Source organism: Lemur catta, chromosome 10 (assembly GCF_020740605.2).
Source record: "Lemur catta isolate mLemCat1 chromosome 10, mLemCat1.pri, whole genome shotgun sequence".
NCBI classification, from domain to species: Eukaryota; Metazoa; Chordata; class Mammalia; order Primates; family Lemuridae; genus Lemur; species Lemur catta.
In genome coordinates this window covers 79,760,173-79,769,824 of record NC_059137.1, presented here as the reverse complement: position 1 = coordinate 79,769,824, position 9,652 = coordinate 79,760,173, and the positions used below count along the sequence as shown (strand labels likewise).

Here is a 9,652-nt window from a genome sequence, read left to right as displayed (position 1 = left end):
TTCAGCGGGCAGGGAGGGGAGACTATAGACAGTGATGTGTGGTCACCACCATGAGAGCCAGGGGGGCCAGATCTCGCTGCACCTGCACCCAGGGCCAGCACACCCACCCCCAAAACTTCCCAGCCCATTTTGGGGGTGGAGGCTGCTTGGCTCCCACATTCCTGGAGCCCAAGGGGAATTTCCACCCTAAGAGGACTCTGTAAACCCATCCCCCACCACTGCACAAAGTTCATAGCAGAGGGAAAACAGGAAAGATGGGGTGAGCCAGATCCCAGGGTGGGGTCTCCACAGGGTTTGCCTGTCCTGACTGTCTTGAAGGCTCTGTAATGACCGAGCTGTGAAAACAAGGTGCAATGAGGGACCCCGGGATGAGGGTGGGTGTGCAAGGCTCTGTCAGCCTCTATGCCCATCCCTTCTAGAAGCCACACACAGGCAGAGCGGACAACGACCCCTTCCTTGTGCCTCAGCACCCCAGAGACAGAAGCCATCACCTCTGATGAGAAAACACACAATTTATTTGGAAGGGTTACACATCTCAGTAGAAGGAAGCCATTAGCATATTGGGGATGTGCTGACATAGGACAGAACTCATTTTCTCTGCCTGAACTGGACTTCTGAGAAAAAAGTTTGCTGACCAGGAAAGGTGGGAGAAGTATGATCTGGTTGACCAGGCAAGACACCTCTACGTAGACAACAGTGCCTGGGGCAGTGGACAGGGTGGCTGGAGGCTCTTGCCACCCTTGGCTGATGCTGGCAGGGCCTGGCTGGGGGGCCCTGGTTGTTGTTCTTGTCTTGTACACACCTGTTCTTAACAGAAGAGCTACGGCCCATGGGGGTGGCTTGGTGACTGCAGGCAGGATCACTCATCACCCTCCTTTGCTCTGGGTGGGAGGGACCTCTGTGGTAGCTGCAATGCCCACCCCCTGTGGCCTGGAGTTCTTCTTTGTACCAATTTCCTTTTGAGGGAAGAAGTTCATGGTTAGGTCCAATTTCCTCCTCTAGGATCTGTCCGACATTGGTCACAAGCTCCTGCACTTCATCCGTTTTGGTGTCCATAAATGATCTGCCTGTGACTGGTCCCGAGCACTGGACAGTGGCTGATGCAGGCTTGCAGTTTTGCCGGGGCTCTTCCTGCCCTGTGTTTTTCTTGGGGAAAATCCACTGCAGAAACTGCCTCGTCTTGTTCCCAAAGCGGCTCCCTGTAGGAGCCTGTCCTTCATTTGGCAGGAGCTGGGATGACTTTGTTCTTAGTGACTCTGCTAATACCCTATCCTGGGAAGGCTGGCTTATACCACTGGTTTGGGAGGTCCTTGGTCTTGCAGACCTTTGTTTGTGCCCCCCTGGTTTGGGCCTCTGACAGCGCTCCCTCTTGTCAGTAGGGCCAGACTGCTTGCTCTGACTCTCACATGGCCCCCGGGTGCCAGCACTGGACTTGCTGTGGGAGCTGGACACAGTGGTCTGAAAAGCCCACATGTCTGCAGCCTGGAGAATGTCAGGGTCACAGTCTTCAAGTATGACACCAGTGGTGCGGTCTTGGAGGAGGACATCTGGGGCAGGGCCTTGAGGCTGCTTCTCTGGCTCCACCTCCACTGCAAGCTCACACTCACTGACAATTGTTGCATTAAGGCATAGCTCTTCTGGGTCTTGGGTGACAGAAATTATAGAGGGTTGGGAGCTTTTGCTGTTCCTCAGAGACCCTGAGCTCAGGTCGAGATTAAAGGTGTGAGAGTCTGTCCTCACACTGGCTCCCAAGGTGGCTTTCCAAGCAGGGGGCTTCTCTTCCTCAGCCTCCACTGGCTCCTTGGTCTCCTCAGCCCAAGGATCTTCTCCCAGGAAATTGACAAACTCAGCTGTGGAGTTGTCCCCAAATTCACAGGTGGCCCAGGAGGGAAAGGTGGAGAGTGGAAGGGGTGGAGGTTGAGCCTTTCTCAACATAAAGAGATTTTTCATCTTGAGGATCTTGAGGAGTAGGCCCCACCTGTGCCTCACCCACAACCTTCTAACATGTGCTTCTAGCACATGCTTATTGCCTGGATCAGGGAGAAGTTCCTGTGAGGTGTCTTTGTAGGATTCCCAACCCTCTGAAGATGTGAGAGTTCTAGTTTCTTTGTGTGGGTTTGAGTTTTCAGAAGGGGCCAAGGCTTGGTCAGTAGCAAGCCTGGAATGACGAACGCTTACAGGGATCCTGCCTTCCTTAATCTGCCCCAACTTCCTGCTCAAGTGGACTTTCAGGATGTCTTGTCCATGCTCCGTGTCTGGGCTCCCTGGTAAGTCATTTCTTGTGTCACTTGAGGCCTTCATCCAGTCGCTTTCTGCCTCCTCCTCAGAGCTGGCCCCTGGGAGCACCACTAAGGAGCTGTCTGAATTCAAAAATAGATCTGAATCACTCCCCGGACAGTACCCCAGATCCAGGCTTGGGGACTTCCTTATCTGAAATACTTCTGGGCCCTGGGACTCCATGTCCTGTATATCCTGGCTGCTTCCACCTGCAAAGGCTGAGGGCTGGGAGGACCCTTGCTCCTCCTTTGCCCGACCTGCCCCTGGAAATTTGCCCTGAGGCTGCACCCTGCCCAGAGACGGCTGGTTCCCGGAGGGCAGTGTGCCCTGGTGTTGTGTGAAGCTTGTTCGTCGATGTTGCTCCCAGAGCTCAAGGTTGATAATATCTCCTGGGCCGCTGGAGACTGACTTGTGGGTCTGGGAGGCCCAGCTGTCGGGAGTGAGCTGGCTAAAGACTTCCTGAGATTTTTTCACTATAGTGGGTAAGGCCCTCCTGCTTTCTTCTTGCTTCTTCAGAAGGTGACATTCTAGTTGTTGAACAGCAGTTGGGATAGGAAACTGGGCCTCCATATAGGCTGTTGGGCAAGCCACTCCACAGAAAGTTATCTGAGGCGAATAGTATGGCGGGGTTGAGCGAGAGGGTGGGAGACAGGCGTGGGGATGGATCCCAGCCAGAGGTGGGGGCTGGGGCTGGGGTGCGGCCATGTGGTGGGGCCAGGGCTGGGGCAGAAAGAGTTGTAGAGGTAGCTTAGTCTGAATTTGTCCCGTAAAGGAGTTAGAGAGTCCATTGAATGAAATAGAGGGAAACTCTAATGGGGGGCCAGAGACCCTGACAGCAGCCACCAGGGACTCGCTGTGCAGACAGGGGAGGCCCCAAAAGAACTGGCTGCATTTCTGCTGTAAATGGTCCCCCACTGCCTTGGGATGGGAGAGCTGCTGAGGACCCGGCAGCTGCTCTGGTTTGTCCGTTATTTTCCAGAAGCAGTGTGGGGTTGTGGTGTCCTGATCTCCGCTCTGTGACTTTACCATATTCCCCAGACAACCCTGGGAGTAGTCTGGGCTCACTTGTTTCAGAGGTGACACCTCCTTTTCTTTCTCCTGCCTCTTATCCATTAGTGTCTCCAGCAGGTTCTGGTCATCAGGGTTGACGAAAGAGGGGCCATGAGCCTCCAGCTGCCTGTGTGTGTGTGTGGCGGCTACCCCAAAGGCAGCCTCTGGTGGGTAGTTGGAAAGATGACCCTGCTGGGATTTGCTCTCGGGTGAGGTGGAGAGGCCCCAGCCTCTGCCAGTTGTGGCAGCCACCTGCCACCTGAAGAGGGCTGAGACAGCACTGCTTGTGCGACCAAGGTCCGAGTTCATTGAGATGGGAGGAGGCAACCAACAGTTGTTACTTTGTGGAGAACAACTCTGTGGGACAGTGCCCAGTGGGGGTGCCATTGAATCACATGGAGGCTCAGCCAGGCTGGAGTCAGGAGGAGGCAGAGGGCAGGCCACAGGAGCAGGGGACCGAGGTGTGGGAGGTGAAAACGCCTGTGGCTGGGGTGAAGGGCATTCTAGGGGCAGCAAAGGCTCTGGCGGCTGGGCAGCACTCGGGGATGAGTGTGACCCAGCACAAACTGGGGTGGCTGTCGGACCTGGTGACAGGGTGGAGGCCAGAGGTGGAGGGCTCTTGGCCAGGGAATCTGGGGATGCCAATGGGGATGAGGTGGCAGGAGAAGCATCTTCCACATGCTCCCGACGTGGCCGGTGGGCTCTGGCAGGGGCTGGTTTGCACACCTTCCCCGGGGGGTCTGGACATGAGAGCTGATGAAAGCCCCCCTTGTCAGGGAGCTTCACCTGAAAGCTATAGGAGACAGGAGGCACAAGCTATAGCAGGGGTGGATGGGGCCAGGGGGCCAGGCAGGGGTGGGCACCTATACCCCACAGCCCTTCCTTTGCTCCCACAGTGACATCACAAAGCTCCACCTCTCCCCAGCCCCAGGGCTCTAGTCACATCCCACTGGGTTCCCTGATCTTCCCCTCCCAAGTCAGTCCCAGTCCCTGGGGTGGCATCCCAGGCCCTGATAGGAAGGAGGACCGGGAGAGAAGGGGAGAATTCCTCACCACTGCAGAAGCAAAGTCAGATCCTGAGCCAACTCCAGTTCCCTCTGGCGGTCTCTATGAGCTGGAAATCAGGAGTTGAGTTAGGTGGGAAGGGAGGGGCCTGCAGATCTTACAGGAGGCTGAGTGCCCCTCTAGGGCAGACTGTGGGGGCTTAGACCCTGCAGCCCATGCCTCAGTGTCCAAGGCCACGTGACACCAGGAATGGCAGCAAGAAGCGTGGTCCTCAGTGCTTTATCATGTACATAGTGCTCCCACATCCATCCCCCAGGGTCCTCACATCCCCCTGTGGGGGAGAAGACAGGGGTCACCTCAAAGAGGAACCAGCCTTAACCAGGCTGAGCAGCTGTCCACAGTTGGGCCTGGAGACCCCACCTCCGCATCCAGGCCCGTACTGGGCAGGACCCATTCCCCGCCCACCTGGCTTCATGCCCAGCCTGGGATCTGGGAAGAATCCTGGGTTCCGATTTCCTTCCCTGGACGCCCCTACAGGCCTCTGCAGCTGACTTCCTCAGAGCATCCTTCAGAGACAGTGAGGCTAAGTCCCCGCCCTGGGGGTTCCAGGTGGAGCAGCAGAACCTTACCTTTTAGAGGGTAGCTCTTCTTCCTGCTCCTGGGCCGCTCCCTCCTCTCCACCTGACGCTGAGAGACAGGAAAGATTGAGGGGCTGGGACCAGTCCTCACCCGCCTCTCCCCAGCTGCAGACGTTCCCTGCTCAGGGAGGACGTGACCTTCTGCACCGAATTAATGGAGCTTTGCGTTTGGTTTTGCTTTGCTTTTACTCATTTGTAAAGTGAATGAAAAATATTTTGTTCTCCTTTGAAGAACACAGGAGGGATTTTCTGCGTGAAATCACCATGGGTGTCTTCTGTCACTGTTCCTCTGCTCGAGAAACTCACCCTCTGAGCTGTCAGGCAGGATTCTGCTTCCTGAGGAGGCCAGAGGCCGCTCCAGCCCCTGATGGGAGGCTCTCAGGGGCTCAGCACAGCCCTCGGATCACCCCACACGGAGGAAAAGCGGGGTCCAGGCACCAGCCACAGGGAGGCGACTAGGGCCCAGGGCCGTCCTCCCACGGAGATATCTCTCTCTCTCCCTTCCTCCCTCCCTCCCTCCCCCCCCCCCCCCCCCTCTCTCTCTCTCTCTCTCTCTCTCTCTCTCTCTCTCTCTCTCTCTCTCTCTCTCTCTCTCTCTCTCTCTCTCTCTCTCTCTCTCTCTCTCGTAACCCCGCCCTGGCCCCTGAGGCCCCGCGTTGGTGCCGCCCCTTGTGCACCCACACTGGTGGCCTGAGAGCTTCCCATAGAAACCCTGTGCCGCTCTTCCCCAGCCTGCCCCGCCTGTGCCTAGAAGGGTGAGCCAATGTCCCACCCCGGGAGTCTCTCTATTTGGAAAAGTAGAAATAACAATAGAAATAAAAGAGAGAATCATTCTCTGTTGGGTCTGGGCTGAGGGTTCCTTACCTTCCTGATGCTTCTTTTCTGCCCAGTCGGTGGGGAGGATGGATTTCTCACAAGGGGCGGTGAGGATGGATCTCTCACAAGGCAGGGGAGTAACAGGAGGAAGAGCCCCAGTCCACACAGGATGCCCAGGATGATATCCCTCATCCAGGAGGTGGAGCTGGGGTTTAGCCATGTGGGGCTATGGGTATTCAGAGGAAATGGATAATTCTCCATCTGAATCGCACTGTCGCCTTAAAGCAACTGAGCCCTGGGCGTTGCCTTTGGGCCTTTTGACTAGGCCCAGGCCTGCATCACAGAGCTGTGGCCCCTCATCACAAAGGGCTCCTGAGGGTGGGGTTGATGATGTGGGGAGGAGGCTGAACCACAGCCCCTCCCCCCCACCCAGCCCTGCTCATCCCTCCACCCCCTGGGCCTTCCAGATCCCTCCTTTGGATTCCACCCTCTCATCCTGTCAGATATAGACCTTGGTCAATTTTCTATTCCTTCCCCCTGGGGCCAGATATTATTTGGTTCCTTTTATCCATCGGAGACCTTGGCTTGAGGTCCACCTATTTTATAGCCCTTGAAAATCTGAAGTTGACCCTGGAATTTTGGCTACGGCCCAGGGGTTCTTACTCTCAGAATCTCCTTTGTCCTCAACTCCAGCTTTCCCACACAATGTTTTTGTCTTAACATCCATGCAGGGACAGAACTTAAATTTCTTTTACACTTATTTAGTTTTGTAAATTTTTAATAGTAAGTTTTTTATTTCTGCCCCACTTTCAATCAGAGGGACCTACACACTTAAAGTTAAAATAATTATTTAAAATTCACAATTCTAATTATCAAAGAATTATAGGTAGTTAAACCAAATGATATTTCTGTAAGTGTGTAGCGTTTATAATTTTGGACTTAGCAAAGTTTAAACTACACAAAGACTTTGGGACTGCTATACAGGTATACCTCGGAGATATTTTGGGGTTGGTTCCAGACCGCTTGCAACAAAGCAAATATGGCAACCAAAGCAAATCACACAAAACTTTTGGTTTTCCCCTATAAGTTAAGTTTATATGATACTGTAGTCTATTAAGTGTGCAATAGCATTAATATCATATCTAAAACAACAATGGACATACCTTAATTTCAAAATACTTTATTGCTAAAAAATGCTAACAATCATCTGAGCCTTCGGCGAGTTGCAATCTTTTTGCTGGTGAAGGGTCTTGCCTCCATGGGATGGTGCTGACTGATCAGGGTGGTGGTTACTGAAGGTTGGGAATGGCTGTGGCCATTTCTTAAAATAAGACAACAATGAAGTTTGCTTCATTCATTGACCCTTCCTCTCAGGATTTCTCTGTGCCATGCAATGTTGTTTGACAGCATTATACCCACAGTAGAACTTCTTTCAAAATTGCAGTCAGTCCTCTCAGACTCTGTCACTGCTTTGTCAGGTAGTTCATACAATATTCTAAATAATATGTTGTCATTTCAATAATGTTCACAGCATTTTCACTAAGAATAGATTTCATCTCAACAAACCACCTTTGGCCAGGTGAGGTAGCTCATGCCTGTAATCCTAGTGCTCTGGGAAGCTGAGGCGAGAGGATAGCTTGAGCTCAGGAGTTTGACACCAGCCTGAGGAAGAGCAAGACCCCATCTCTACTAAAAATAGAAAAATTAGCCGGGTGTCGTGGTGCACGCCTGTAGTCCCAGCTACTCAGGAGGCTGAGGGAGGAGGATCACTTGAGCCCAGGAGTTTGAGGTTGCAGTGAGCTATGATGATGCCACTGCACTCTAGGTGGGGCAACAGAGTAAGAATCTTTCTCAAAAAAAAAAAAAAAAGAAAAGAAAAGAAAAGAAAGAAACCAATTTCTTTGCTCATTCATAAGAAGCAACTCCTCATCTGTTTAAGTTTTATCATAAGATTACAGCAATCTTAAATTTTAGTGTGGTTAAATTATAAATCTGTTCCTTAATGGGTAGTTCTTTTATGACTGGTTTAAGTATCCTGACATACCACAAAGTCAAGAAAATGTTTGTTCTATATGCTCACTCTTCTAAATGCTTTATAGTTTACTTTGCACATGTCATGGAATTGATACTTGCATATGGTTTGAGGAAGGATTTCAGTTTTTTTCCGATATGGATACCCAATTGTCCCAGTACTATTTATTAATTTAAAAGATTGTCTTTTTCTCTCATTGTTCTTCAGCACAACTTTTCTGTTGTATCGTGTCTATATATGCATGGGTCTGTTTCTGTGTTCTCTATTTTTTTACCTCAATCTCTCTCTTTTTTATCTTACCACCAATACTGCAGTCTTAATTTGCTTTAAAATAAGTGTTAATATCACATCTTAATTTCATTTTTTGACTTTTAGCCCTTCACATTTGTAAATTGTAAAATCACCTTGTCAACTTCCAGGAGAAAAAACAATGTGTTGAAACTTTGATGGAATACCATTAAAAATATATGTCTTTCACTCAGGCATTTTGAATCCAAAAAAATAAAAAAAATAAAAAATATATATATATTTATATCTACCTGAGATACTGACATATCTTTACCACTGAATCTTCCAATCCAGGAACATGACATTCATTATTTGCTTAGTACTTCTTTAATAGATCTAATTAAAGATTTATAAGTTCACCTAAAAAGATTGTACACACATTTTGTTACATCTATTCCTAGGTACTTGTAACTTTTCATTCTATTGTGATTAATATCTCTTTTATTTAATTTTATAAATTGCTGGTATGTGGAAATTCAGATTTTAATTTGTTCATTTTGTATCCAGCAAATATGCTAAAATGTCTTATCAATGCTAATAGTTTAAAGATTATTTTGGATTTGCTACATATATCATCTTATTTCCTAAAAGGATAGACTATTGTTTCATCCTTTTAATCACTAAAATTTTATTTTTATTTCCGTATTGCTTAGGGTACTGTAAAAATTTTAAATAGCAGAAGTAATAGTGGGTTATTTTGATCCTAATTACAAAGGGAAAGATTTCAATGTAGTACCAGTGAGGATTGTGTTTGCCATAGCTTTTTTACAGAAGGAGTTCTCAAACTAACAATTGTTCTTTATTCCTAGTTTGCTAAGATTTTTGTCAGCATAAATGGATATTGAGTCTAGTAAATTATTTTTCTGCATCTTTTGAGATGATCATATGATTTTTATCCTTTAAGCTGTCAATGTGGTGAATTTCATTGATTGATTCTTCTAATCTTTTTACCAACCTTGCATTTCTAGGATAAACTTATCTTGACTATGATATAGTATCTTTTTAAAATATAATATTGGATTTGTTTTACTGACATTTTCTTTTAAATTTTTGCACCTATGTTCATCATTGACATTGGCCTATAATTTTCCTTTCTCTTAATGTCAAGTTTTAGTATAAATTTATGCCAGCCTCATAAAATATGTGGGACATATGAAATATGTCCACTTATTTCTATTCTCTGGAAGTTGTATAAGATTTGGAAGTACTTTTTCATTTATTATTTAGCAGAACATACTAGTGAAGCCACATGGTCCTAGAGTTTTCTTTTGGCAAAAAGTGGGTTTATTGGGGTACACCTTATGATAAAATCCACCCTTTATAAGTGTATAGTTCAGTGGATTTTGACTAATGCATACAGTCATTTACCACCACCATGAAATATAGAACATTTCCATCAACCTCAGAAGTTCTCTCATGGCCCTTTGTGTTCAATACCCTCTCCTTAGCCCCAGACCCAGGAAACCACTGATTTGCTTTCTGTTTCTACAGTTTTTCCTTTTCAAGGACATCCTGTGAGTGGAATCTCAGAGTCTGTGGCCTTTCG

At 48.7% G+C, this 9,652-nt stretch overlaps 1 protein-coding gene across 1 annotated transcript; it reads right to left on the bottom strand.

Moving 5' to 3' along the window:
* Nucleotides 1-525: 525 nt before the first annotated feature.
* LOC123646073 (spermatogenesis-associated protein 31E1-like) lies at nt 526-3,174 on the bottom strand. Its single transcript, XM_045562714.1, has one exon. It carries the CDS (start codon nt 2,980-2,982, stop codon nt 589-591), a length of 2,394 nt encoding a protein of 797 aa, XP_045418670.1. The 5' UTR covers nt 2,983-3,174; the 3' UTR covers nt 526-588.
* Nucleotides 3,175-9,652: the final 6,478 nt, after the last annotated feature.

Bases quoted from the DNA above. Each gene is read 5' to 3' on its own strand.
- LOC123646073 (XM_045562714.1), bottom strand. From the start codon at position 2,982: ATGGCCGCACCCCAGCCCCAGCCCCCACCTCTGGCTGGGATCCATCCC.